We start from the raw sequence: 13,069 nt of genomic DNA, 5'->3' as shown, positions 1-13,069 counted from the left end.
TGACTCTTGGTGATCACAAGGACCCAGGCTCCTCTGTCCATGGAATTCTCCAGGAAAGAATACTGGAGTGGGTTGCCATTTCCTCCTCCAGCAGGTCTTCCCGACCCAGGGATCAAACCAGCATTTCCTGCATTGGCAGGTGGAATCTTTACCATTGAGTCACCAGGGCCTTAACTGAATAGGACAAACTTAACCCCTCTTCCACCACAAAGTTCTCTCTTTATCAACAGTTATCCAGACCCCCAACAACCGTCTGCTTTCTCAAGGACTAGAATAAAAGCCAGACTTTGACCTCTCGTGCCTCTGAGCATTCATTCAATGGGCAAATCTTGATTGAGCACCCACCACGAGCACTATTTCTAGACTCTGAGGACACATCAGTGAGCTATGCTCCCGCCTTGTGGAACGTACCCTAAATTAAATTATTATGTCTCTCTAACAATGTAGATAAGCTCTCATTAGACCTGCCAGTAGCCAAACTACACTACTGTTATTGTACTTACAGTCCACCAAATTCCCTAATCCTTCCAGATATACACTGCTCAAACTGCTCAAGCAACTGATAGTTCAAATTTCTTTGTGGTCATCATAATCTTTTAGAATAAGATAAGTACTGATTTTTTAGAATCAGTTTTTTTCTTCAGTCTTTCAAGAACCTCCAGAATGCAAATTTCTTCTCCATCTGAACGTACAGCCTATCCCTTCTGTTTCTTACTGTCTGTAAATCTGATAAATATACCTCTTGGTAGAGTCATCCAAGTTGGTCATGAAAACTGTTGAACAGGAGAGTGCTGAGGTCACTAAGAACCCTGTGGCATGTCACCAGCAACCACCCAGACAGACATGGATTCGTTACTCAGTCCTCATGGCTTCTCTCACTCAACAAGCTGAGTCCATCTGGCTGTCTTATCATATTTACATCTGTACACAAGAATATTATTATGTTTAGGTCAAACACCTTCCTACAGTTCAGATATAGTATGTTCACCAATATTCCCTAATCACCTTGGGGAAAAAGGAATGGAAGGAGAAAAGTTAAAAAGAAAGAACATTGGGGTTTCCCTGGTGATTCAGAGGTAGTAAATCTGCCTGCCAAAGCAGGAGACACAGGCTCAATCCCTGATCCAGAAAGATCCCACATGCTGCAGAGCAACTAAGCCCATGCGCCACAACTATGGAGCCTGTGCCCCAGGGCCCGTGTGCCTAGAGTCCAAGCTCACAAGAGAAGCCACCGCAATGAGAACCCCACACATCACAGCCAGAGAGCAGCCCCTGCTCTCCACAAGCACAGCAAGACCCAGCACAGCCAAAAATAAAATAATTTTTTTTACAAAAACGAAGAATAATGGAGGGAGGATAGGTCATTGTATAGCTATAATAATAAATACTATTCCAAAATAAACCAGAAATCTTTAAAATACTAAGCATATTTTAAAAAAGGATAAACGTTTATAAGATGGTAATCAAACCACTGTTTAAAAAAAGCATGCTGTCTTTAAGACAGGGCTTCCCAGGTGGCTCAGCGGAAAAGAATCTGCCTGCCACTGCAGGAGACTCAGATTCAATCCCTAGGTCAGGAAGATCCCCTGTAGGAGGAAATGGCAACCCACTCCAGTATTCTTGCCTGGAAAACTCCATGGACAGAGGAGCCTGGTGGGCTACAGTCCATTGGGTTGCAAAAAAGAGTCAGACAAGACTGAGTGTGCACCATACACATACACACACACACAAAATGAACTTTTAGACACACTATAGCCTTGGCCATGGTATAACTGAAGACAATCAGTAAATTTAATCACTGGAAACAATATTCCATTGTTAAAGCCAAGCCACTTTTCCCCCCAACTAAAAGCTTTTTGCCTTCAATACAGTCAATGGTGGTTATTTAAAAAATGGAAATGTCTTTGATTTCCACAACTATATTTGAACTCTAAAATTCTGCAGTTCCCATTAGGGGGTCAAGTTGAAATCATATTTTAAAATGCTAATACATATGAATAAGGCACAAAGCATGACAGGCAAAATAACCTTTAGCACTTGGAAGTGAAATGAAATAAAATGGTAATGCATGAATATGATAGCGACTATTGTCCAGCACAAATTCTGAAAACATGTTATGCATTTTAAGTGAATCTTATACTTTAAATAAACTTTGAGTTTCATCTCCAAGCTTTAGCGTTAACATCCAGCAAAAGTCATTATACAGACACAACCTGGGATCGTTGATAACTTGGCAAAAACTAGGTTATAACTGAGGTTTTCTCCCCCACTAAAAACAAAAGTTTAATCCAATAGCAGTATTATCAGGTTTATGTGAGGCTCAATAACTTTAAGAAAATAAACTATGAATACTTTAAATCTATTTGTATAGAGAAGTGTTGTTATAAATTATTTAAAAAATACTACTAGCCAAATTTTGACTATTCGTACCTTTTTAGTCTATATGTTAAACTTACCTTGAAAATAACAAAATTGTGACTTATTGCAAAATACTCTGTAAATTCATCATTCTTCAGTAAATTCCCAAAGCAAACAGTAATAGTTTTATTTCACTACTAAGGTAATTAAAGCACAACACTTGACTCTGTCTTACATCATCTATGACACGTAAAAGCTTTCTGTTTTACAGTTCAGTGAAGGTGTCTTAAATACAAGCACTACTTATACAAAGCGTGGACTTGCACCCTGTCATGCTATATCCTATTGCTGTAATTCTCCTTCTCGCAAAACTTAGTTTGAGAAGTGGGGAATGTTAATCTCCAAAGCACTTTGCCCTCCAAACTACTTACCTGAATATATTTCCGCTGTGTCTCATCGTTTAAAACATGTGCAACGTGCTTGGAAAAAATCTTTTCCCTGCCAGTTCTGGCATGGATGCCAACCATAGTAACACCAATGGGCCAAGGGGCGTTTCCAATGGCCATCTGAAGATAGGCATCGTTAGCCTAAAGAGAAAGTTTAAGTAGAGATCAGAAAGGCAGAAATATTCTGTTGGTCCAAATTTTTCATTTAAAGTATTTCACAGCCCTACATGATGTAATTTTCATCCATCTCTTAGGCATGTTGAAAATATTACTATTCCCATTATCCAAACAAAAGAAATTAAAACAGGGGTGACTGATTGCTTGCCCACAACCACAAATGTCTGTGGAAAAACAGAAACCAATGCTAACTAACTCAGTGAGTAAAAAGACAAACATTCTTTGCAGCCTTCAGGCATTAAATATTAATGCAGCTCAGATCTGGAAGTACTAGGTAGGTAATCTGATGCACTGATAGAGACTCCAGTCTGAGTCTCTGTTAGACCCGGTATTCTCCATAGGTGGTCACAGGGAAGACAGAGGCTAACTAGTTTTTCATAATCCCACCTGAAGCTACATCCTCTCCCCACACAGCAGTGTGGGCCTCTGAAAGTAGCATGGGCTCTGTGTGCTGGGACCATCACATTGGTCCCAAAGCAGATGTGTAAACAGATTAAAAACTGGCCCTCGAATAGCTCAAGGATGAGATCGTTTCACTTTGGACCCCCGAAACCTCCCACCTGCCAAGAATCTTAAAAATAAAAGCTACAGTTTCCCTGGTGGCTCAGTGGTAAAGAATCCACCTCCCAGTGCAGGAGACACGGGTTCGATCCCTGGTCCAAGAAGAGCCCACATGCCGTGGATCAACTAAGCCCGTGCACCACAACTACTGAGCCTGTACTCTAGAGCCTGGGAACTGCAATTACTGAAGCCCACGTGCCCTAGAGCCCATGCTCAGCAAGAAGAGAAGCCACCACAATGAGAAGCCTGCACACCACACCTAGAGAGTAGCCCCTGCTCACTGCAACTAGAGAAAGTCTGCGCAGCAATGAAGACCCAGCACAGCCAATGAATAAATAAATAAAGTTATATTTTTAAAAAATTTAAGGCTACAAAATGAGAAGACAGAAAGCAACAAAGACAAATGGCTTTTTCTAAACCAAGTGTGGCTACTCATGGAGGGAAAGAAGGAAAAATACAAAACAGAAAGCAAGTAAATTCGAGAAGACCCAATGGTGTCAGAGAAGCTTATACAACCAGGACTCAAAGAGATTTTAATTTTAAAAATCAAACACCCATGAGACTGATAATGTAGAATTTTAGAAGGGCATACACATTTTTTATCACTGATTCTTGTGCATGAGAAATCACTGGACATTAACTGATAAAATTTCCAATATTTGGTTTCCCCCAATTTTCAAAGAAAACTGTCCAAATATTGAAGTTTTAGTTCTGTCTGTATTGTATATAGAATAAACTTTCACCAGCTTCTCACATAATATATGAGAATGAGAAAAGTACCAAGGAGAAGCCACGGTCTCGAGCAGACAAGTGACCTGAATTCTCTCTGCAGTGATGGTGACCTTATCCATCCATCTCAATGGGATCACCCTTCATAAGCAACAGGCAACTCACAGAAACTACCCAAAATTAAAGCTGACACTCATAAAACAAACAGTTTCTTTGACTAATGAACTGGCCCCCATGCAGAGGGAGTAGTTCAGCAGGGAGCCCTCCAGTCACCCAGGATCACCGAGCTAAGGACAGACACTCAGAGCACAGGAATAAGCAACGGCTTCCCCGCTTTCCTGGTAGAGCCTGTCTACTGCTCTGGAACTGTCACTGGAGGTGCTGCCCGGAAGTCCTCCCCTCCTCCTCCTCTCCTGGAAGGCACAGCCCATGGGAGCCTCCCTCCTCAGACTTGGCTGACGGCCCACGAGCACTGGCATACTTCCAATGCTGCTAGCAGTACAGGACGCCCTTCTCTTCCTGTTCATCACCAACTGAGAGCCTTGCACCCACCTTTCTAAACTCTGCCCTCAGAGCACGTGGACACCAGATTTCTCTCCCCAGCCACCTCCTCCCCAAGTCCATTCAGGAATAAAAACACCGCAGCAAGGGGAAGAGTCCTCCCTTACTAGGCTCTGCTATGCTGCACCACTGAAAAGGGAGCAAGGAATTCTGGCAGCCTGACCTGGAACATTTTCTCAGAGAAACCAGCATAAAAGTGGTTAAGTTCCATGGTATCATTAGTTCAATAGTTCAGCTATATTATAGATTAAGCAGGCTTTTACAGCTGGCCTGAGAAACTGATCTAATAACATTGCTTCTATGGGAAAATTTGTTCCAAGCCATAATCAACCATCTATAAACTTAGAAATTCAGTCCCATTCATGAAATGAACACTGTCTATATCCAATTTGTGCTCTGCAGAATCTTTATACCTTCCTTCAAAATGATTAAAAAATTCAAACCTAACAATATCTATTCATATCTAACAATAAGCTGACAATAAATTATAAAATGCTTAGTTTTTAAAATTTATTTCACATTTATTCTTATATCTGCTATTAAAATACCCCCACATGAGATGAACGTATTATGCACACAATCTAGATACATTCACGAATATAATTTTGATGCACAGCATAACGTACCTTCACGTATTCCCTCTGCAACATGAATTTAATAATATCTGTTATGGATTCTTTAATATCAGCAGGAAGATTCTGGAAAAGGAAAAAAAATAATTATGGAAGCTCAATATGTAGTTATAGATCACATTTGTCCTAACTTTGTATATTCTATTTTTAAAAAATCAGTTAATGAAAGCATTTTTTGAGAACCCTCACCCTCTTCCGTAGCTTTCTGAAAAGGGGTCTGAGATAGGACTCAGTCTGTTTCTGAGTAGCACTGTTCAGTTTACCCTGCACACTGCGCTTCACATAATCCTCTCTGGCATTCAGCTCTTTAGCCCAAACACCAAGAAGAAACTGTGGAAAGAAAGGGTAAATTTAGACTACAATGCCACCCAGTGGTTTCATAAGCACGAAAGTTCTCTGATGCACAAAACGGTACACATTCATCCTTAGAGTAAATGTCTTAACTGATTAATATTAGTCACTGATGTTTTAATGAACTGTTTCTGCTTAGTAACTCATAGATGTTTTAAAGCACTGCTTTCGGCAAGTCACAAACCTCCCTATTCTACACATATTCCTAGCTCAAGTGTGATCCATTTCTCCCCTAAAAAGAACCCCGGGCTGAAATACGAAAAAGTTCTTTTTCAGGCCAGAAACTCTGCTCCCCAAGTTCCTGGGATGAAATAGGAAGAAGTTTCACAGGTAACTGTTTGATAGAAATAAACTTTTATTTGTATTTCTATTACACAAAATTCAACCTGCCTAGACTTATCAGCCATAATGCCATGTGCTGTGATATTTAATCAATTTTTCAAGGATGATGATGCTATATTTGGACTTTGTACTTTTGCAGTAGAGACCACAATTCAACTAAAAATTCCCTCTAAAACACTTGACCAAAGAAGGAAGGAAAAAAGGAACGAAAATACAAGAAACTATGACCAGCCCCCATCCCACCCTAGAAAACTACCCAGGTGCTCCTTGAATTTAACCACACAAAGAGCATCCTTTCTGGAGGCAGCTAAACAGTGGGCTGAGGAGGCCATATTCCCCAAGTGGTGTTACGTATGCATGTGCTATTGGGAGAGGCCGTCACTCAGAGGAAATTCCGTCCATACTAGATCCCATGCCCTAGCTAAGTCCATGCAAAATCCTCAGTGGGTTAAGAATCTTGATGACCGATTATGTCGCATTTAAACTATAAATACAAGTAAAAGCATTTCTTGCATTTAAATTTCTTGGTCTGAATATAAATATTGATAATTCGTGAAGAAATGTTCAAAGGAATCTGGGGTTTGCACATACTCTACCTAAACCACTGAAGAGAGAAAAGCTGGGAAGAAAGATAGAATGAGCTACTGATAATTCTGTGAAAGGTTACCCAAGTGTTTGCTTTTTTCACTGCCAATGTCTTGCCACTTTTTCCTTATGTCATCTCTCAGAGAAGCTTCTGGAACTCTCTCCTTATTACACTCTTTCCCAGGATGTTTAAAAAAATCTTTTAATCCTTAAAACTTCTTGTTCATTCTACTGCTATGATTCTTTTCTGTGTGTTTACAGTAATAAGTCAGCTTTACAAGTGCCATGAAGAAAGTAAATATACATTTTGTTTAACCTCTATACCCAAACACATACCAACATTATACACAATACACATGCAGAAATGTTTAATGAGAGTTTCCCTTTCCAGTCTAACTCTTAAACAATTCAGAACTGTAAGACCAAAAAAAAAGTAAGGCCAATTCTTATCTAAAGAAAACATCCTCCTTTCCTAGCCAAAAAGTACATACCTTAAGGAATTTGGTAATGATGTCCATGTCTTTATGATCATCACCTTTTCCTAAAGACTCTCCCAGAGCCTGAAAAGAAGGAAGGTTTCTGTTTTAGTCAGGAGCAACAGCTGAATATATATGCTATTAACATCAGTCCAAACATGGCCCTTTATTACATGTATGGTCCAATTTTGATTTAAAGCCTGAGAGAATTTCTAGATAGGTTAAAAATATCAATTTGCCATTTAAATTTAGACAGCATGTTATCTTTTATGAATCTGAAGATTAATGGGAGTGACTGCTAATAAATGTGAGGTTTCTCTCTAGGGGAATAAAAATGCTCTAAAATTAGACTGTTGTTGGAACTTGTGAATATACTAAAAACCACTGAATTGTACACATTAAAAGGATAAATTGCATAGTATGTGACTATCTCCAAAGTTGTTTAAAATGCCCAGAACTGGTTTGCTCACCAGTTTTATTTCAGTAAAATTATTATTTCAGTAAAATTCAGGGGGTGGGAGTACAAATAAAATAACCACCTCACATATGTACACCTAAGCCTAATTCATGTTGATGTATGGCAGAAATCAAACCAATATTGTAAAGCAGTCAATCAATTAAAAATAAATATATATTAAAAGATAAATAAAAAGGAGGAAAATCTCAAAAAAACAAACAATAACCTCAACTACAATCTCACTTACAGCAGTCAACATGGGTTAAGAGCAAGGAATGAAAGGTAACAGAAAAATGACTTTACAATTATCAAGAAATTTAAGTCATTATTTTTGCTCATGCTAGACAGATAATTTAAAATTATTTCAAGTAATATTACATATATCACTCCACATTCAATACACCGGCAAAAATAAGCAAGCAAGATATTGCCAAATGTTGGCAGGGATGTACGGATACACTGCTGATGGTGGAGTGAAGATTGGTACACCCATTCCAAAGAGCAACCCGGCAGTATTCAGACAAATTAAGAAGCAATCTTGTTTCTGGTCCAGAGGGGTTATGTACAAGACTGTCGGTCACAAAACTGTCTGTGTTAACAGGAAGAAGATTATTGCATGCTTATTATTGCATGCACAATTATTACGTGCTAGTATTAAAAGGCACTGAAAGTCACACTGTATAAAATACTATGTAACAATTAAAATCAAAGGTTTAACACTGTATAAAATACTATGTAACAATTAAAATCAAAGGTTTAGATGACACAGAATATCAAGGTTGGAACTTGAAAATAAAAAACAGAATGAAGAATTTCACAGTAAAGTATCATTTATGTATACCGAAGCACATGCATACAAAACATTACTGGTTTTACAAGACCATCAATAAATAAAAGGATGTACACATCAAACATATCAGAATGAATACTTTTGAAGGCAGGAAGGAGGGGAATGTGTGTAGAAAATGAGAAAAAAGGGAGTGAATAAACAACAGTCATGAAATAGAAGGGCCTTTGTAATGACCAAAGAAGCCAGGGTGCTGTGAACTGAACAGTCTAATGAGCTCAACCATCAGCTCCAGGGAATGAAAGGTGGGGTGGGGGAGTGAGGAAGGTGGTGGAGGGATCACCTCTAATTCTTCAATTGTGGTGTTTTCTTCGTGAACTTTCAAATCATTCTGGGTGTCTTCCTCTCCAGGCTCTTGGCCACCCACAAGCTCATTGAGGTACTGCTGATCAATCTTATCCAAAGCTGCTTTCAGATCATTCCTCAATCCCTGAGGAAAGGTAAAAAGTTACACCTCGTATGAAATTTCATTGATGTTTCACTTCTGATTTTTTTTCTGATAATGAGTATAATTCATTTTTTTCTCCATAAGGAAACTCAAACAATATTTCAATTAATTATACAGCTATCACTACTGTCCATTCAAAGTCAATTCTTATGAACATATTCAAATTTAAAAGAATATATAATAATATATTATAATAGCTAGTCTGACAGAAAAATAAAAAATATGAGCGACAAATCCAATTAAGAATCTGCATAAACGCTGTAATTTTCTAATGAGGCCTAGAGAAAGTGACCAGGTGCTCCACCCATTTTCCTGGTTCACTGAAAACCTCTAACAACTCCAACTGCTTTCAACTTCCACAACATCTGGCAACATCAACAGTATAAAGCCAGAGTCTCAACCACGTCCTAGACTTCACTATGTTTTTAACAAACCAGTAAACTCCACATTTTATTCACTTCTAGTTTGTGATCATTTGATTAAAATGGAAGCCTTAAAGATAGACCCTTATCATATACCACATATAAAAATTAACTCAAAATCGATCAAAGACTTAAATGTAAGGGTTAAAACTATAAAACTGTAGCTCTTCGAGTTAACTACAACAGAAAATCTGATTTAAAATAAGCAAAAGACTTGAACAGACAATATACAATGGCCAATAAGTAAATGAAACGATGCTCAACCTCACTAATCACTAGGGAAATGCAAACCAAACCACAGAGATACCACTTTACAACCATCAGGATGGATATTATCAACAGAAAACAGAAAATAACAACGTGGCTAGGATATGGAGAAACAGACCCATTGTGCACTGCTGGAAATGTAAAATAGTACAGCTGCTGTGGAAAATGCTAGGGCAATATCTGAAAAAGTTAAACATACCTACATCAAGGCACATTACAGTTAAAATGTCAAAAGTTAAAGACAGTTCCTACAAGAGAACACAGGCAGAGTGCTCTGACATAAATCTTAGCAGTATTTTCTTTAATCAGTCTCCTAAGGCAAAAATAAAAGCAAAACCAAACAAATGGAACCTGATTAAACTTAAAAGCTTTTGCAAAGCAAAGAAACCATCAGCAAAATGAAACAACAACCTACTGAATTGGAGAAAATATTTACAAATGATGTGACCCTCAAGGGATTAATATCCAAAATATACAAACAGCTCATACAACTCAATATCAAAAAACAACCCAAGCCAAAAATGGTCAGAAGATCCGAAAAGACATTTCTCAGAGAAGACATACATATGGCTAACAGGCACATGAAAAGATGTTCTACATTACTAATTATTCAGTTCAGTCACTCAGTCATGTCCAATTCTTTGCGACCCCATGAACTGCAGCATGCCAGGCTTCCCTGTCCATCACCAACTCCCAGAGCTTGCTCAAACTCATGTCCATCAAGTTGGTGATGCCATCCAACCATCTCATCCTCTGTTGTCCCCTTCTCCTCCTACCTTCAATATGTCCCAGCATCAGGGTCTTTTCAAATAAATTAGTTCTTCGCATCAAGTGGCCAAAGTATTGGAGTTTCAGCTTCAGCATCACTCCTTACAATGAATATTCAGGACTGATTTCCTTTAGGATTGACTGGTTGGATCTCCTTGCAATCCAAGGGACTCTCAAGAGTCTTCTCCATCACCACAGTTCAAAAGCATCAATTCTTTGGCTCAGCTTTCTTTATAGTCCAACTCTCACATCCATACATGACTACTGGAAAAACCATAGCCATAGCTTTGACTAGATGGACCACTAATTACAAGAGAAATGCAAATCAAAACCACAATGAGGTATCACCTCATACAAGTCAGAACAGCCATCTCTAAAAAGCCTACAAACAACAAATGCTGAAGAGGATACAGAGTAAAGGGAACCCTTGTACACTAGTGGTGGGAATGAAAACTGATAAAGCCACTACTGAAAAATAGTTTCTAAAAAACTAAAAATAGAACCACCATGACACAGCAATTCCACTCCTGCATATGCATCCAGAAAAAACAAAAATATGAAAAGATACATGCACCCCAAAGTTCACAGCAGCACTAGTTATAATAACCAAGACATGGAAGCAGACCAAGTGCCCCACAGACAACTGGATTAAGAACATGTATGTATGTCTCTCTCTCTCTCACACACACACAAACACAGGAATATTACTCAGCCATAATAAAGAATGGAATTCTGGCACTTGTAACACATGGATGGATCTGAGAGTATTATGTCTTGTGAAGTAAGTCAGACTGAGAAAGACAAATACTGTGTGATACCACTTATGTGGAATCTAAAAAATAATACAAATGAGTGTATATGCAAAACAGAGACAGACTCACAGATACAGAAAACAAACTTGTGGTTACCAATGAGAAAAAGAAAGGGGAGAGTGACAAATTAGGGGTACCGGATATACAAACTACATTTAAAATAGAGGAGCAAGAAGGATGTTGTATAGCATGGAGAATTATACCCATTATTGTGTAATAACCTATAAGGGAGTATAATATGCCAAAAATACTTAATCACTATGCTCTCTACCTGAAGTTAACACAATATTGTAAATCAATCATACTCCACTTTTTTTTTTTTTAAGTTACAGAAAGGAAAGAATCTTAAAAGCAGCAGGAGAAAAACAATTTGCTTTGTATAAGGAACCACCTCCCAATAAGACTATCAGGATATTTTTTAGGAGAAACTTTGCAGGCCAGGAGGGAGTGGCACAATATATTTGAAGTGCTAAAAGAAAAAACTTCCAAGAACATGCTACCCAGCAAAGTTATCATTCAGAATTGAAGGAGCAATAGAGTTTTCAGACAAGCAAAAGCTAAGAGAGTTCCTAACCACTAAACTATCCTTGTTAAGAAATGTTAAAGGGATTTCTTTCAGCTGGCAAGAAAACATATGAAAGCATAAATCCCAGTGATAAAAGTAAATGTATGGTACAGGTGGTAAATTAATCACTTATAAAGCTAGTATGAAGATTAAAAGACAAAAGTAGTAAAAATAACTGTAAGTGCAGTAATTAGTTAAGGGCTACACAATACAAAATGATGCAAAATGTGTTATCAGAAAAAAATGTGGAGGGAGAGGAGGAAAAGTGTTGAGCTTCAGAATGTGTTCAAACTTAAGTTATTAACTTTTAGTTCCGGTTACAAAATAAATAAGTCACATGGAATAATGTACAGCATGGTGACTGAAAATACTGCACTGCACATTTCAAAGTTACTCAGAGAGTAGATTTTTAAAAAAGTCTTCATCACAAGAAAAAAATTTTTGTAACTACATACAGTGATGAATATTAGATTTACTGTGGTGATCATTTTGCAATATATACAAATATCAAGTCATTATGCTGTACACCTGAAATATGTTATATGTTAATTATAACTCAACTTTTAAAAGTACAAATAAATTCTAATATTGAATAAGATCAGAATACAGCAGGTTGTACTAAGTTAATATTAAAAGCTAGAAAATTTCTCAAGTAATGAGACATGAGTAGCAGAAAAATTAAATCAGGTACCAAAAACTAAATAGTGCACATTAGCATTTTAGATTCTTTTGATAAGGAAAGTGACTTGGGATATAGAAGAGAACAAATACTGGTGAAATGAGGCATTACAAAACCACTTAGCTCTTTCCAAGGATTTAGGTAAGGAAACTTTAGATAGGACTGAAAATAAAAACAAATTACTGTGGACATTCATAATATAAATGAAGAAAACGTTTTAAATTCATTTATGTTTTTAAAAAGAAGTTAAACATAGAATCACCATACAATTCAGCAATTCCACTTCTAGGAATATATGTAAAAGAAGAGAAAGCAAGGAACTTGAACAGATATTTTTATACCTGTGTCCATAGCAGCATTATCCACAATAGACCAAAAGGTAGAAGCAACCTCCCTGTCCAACAAGGATGCATGGATTAACAAAATGGCGTCCATACATACAATGGGATACTAGCTTTAAAAGGGCAGGAAATGCTGACCTCTGCTACAACAAAGCTGCACCTTTAAGCCAGCATGCCTAGCTAGTAAGAAGGCCAGACTAGGGAGCCTTCAGGTGACCTCAGCCGCAACCCTCATGTGACTGTAT

The 13,069-nt window shown here is 37.8% G+C and overlaps 1 protein-coding gene across 2 annotated transcripts in view; it reads right to left on the bottom strand.

The window, feature by feature from the left end:
• PRPF18 (pre-mRNA processing factor 18) overlaps nucleotides 1–13,069 on the bottom strand; it is a 55,461-nt gene that overhangs the window by 18,717 nt on the left and 23,675 nt on the right. For both annotated transcript variants that reach the window (XM_061436088.1, XM_061436089.1), the window contains 5 exons: nucleotides 8,806–8,952; nucleotides 7,234–7,302; nucleotides 5,654–5,794; nucleotides 5,459–5,530; nucleotides 2,790–2,945 (listed from right to left, as the gene is read on the bottom strand). In XM_061436088.1, coding sequence (XP_061292072.1) covers nucleotides 2,790–2,945; nucleotides 5,459–5,530; nucleotides 5,654–5,794; nucleotides 7,234–7,302; nucleotides 8,806–8,952 — 585 coding nt within the window. The remainder of the gene's footprint in view (nucleotides 1–2,789; nucleotides 2,946–5,458; nucleotides 5,531–5,653; nucleotides 5,795–7,233; nucleotides 7,303–8,805; nucleotides 8,953–13,069) is intronic.

The sequence above is a fragment of the Bos javanicus genome, chromosome 13 (assembly GCF_032452875.1).
Source record: "Bos javanicus breed banteng chromosome 13, ARS-OSU_banteng_1.0, whole genome shotgun sequence".
NCBI classification, from domain to species: domain Eukaryota; kingdom Metazoa; phylum Chordata; class Mammalia; order Artiodactyla; family Bovidae; genus Bos; species Bos javanicus.
Note: the sequence above shows the minus strand (reverse complement) of the source record. Positions and strands in the feature narration are given on the sequence as shown.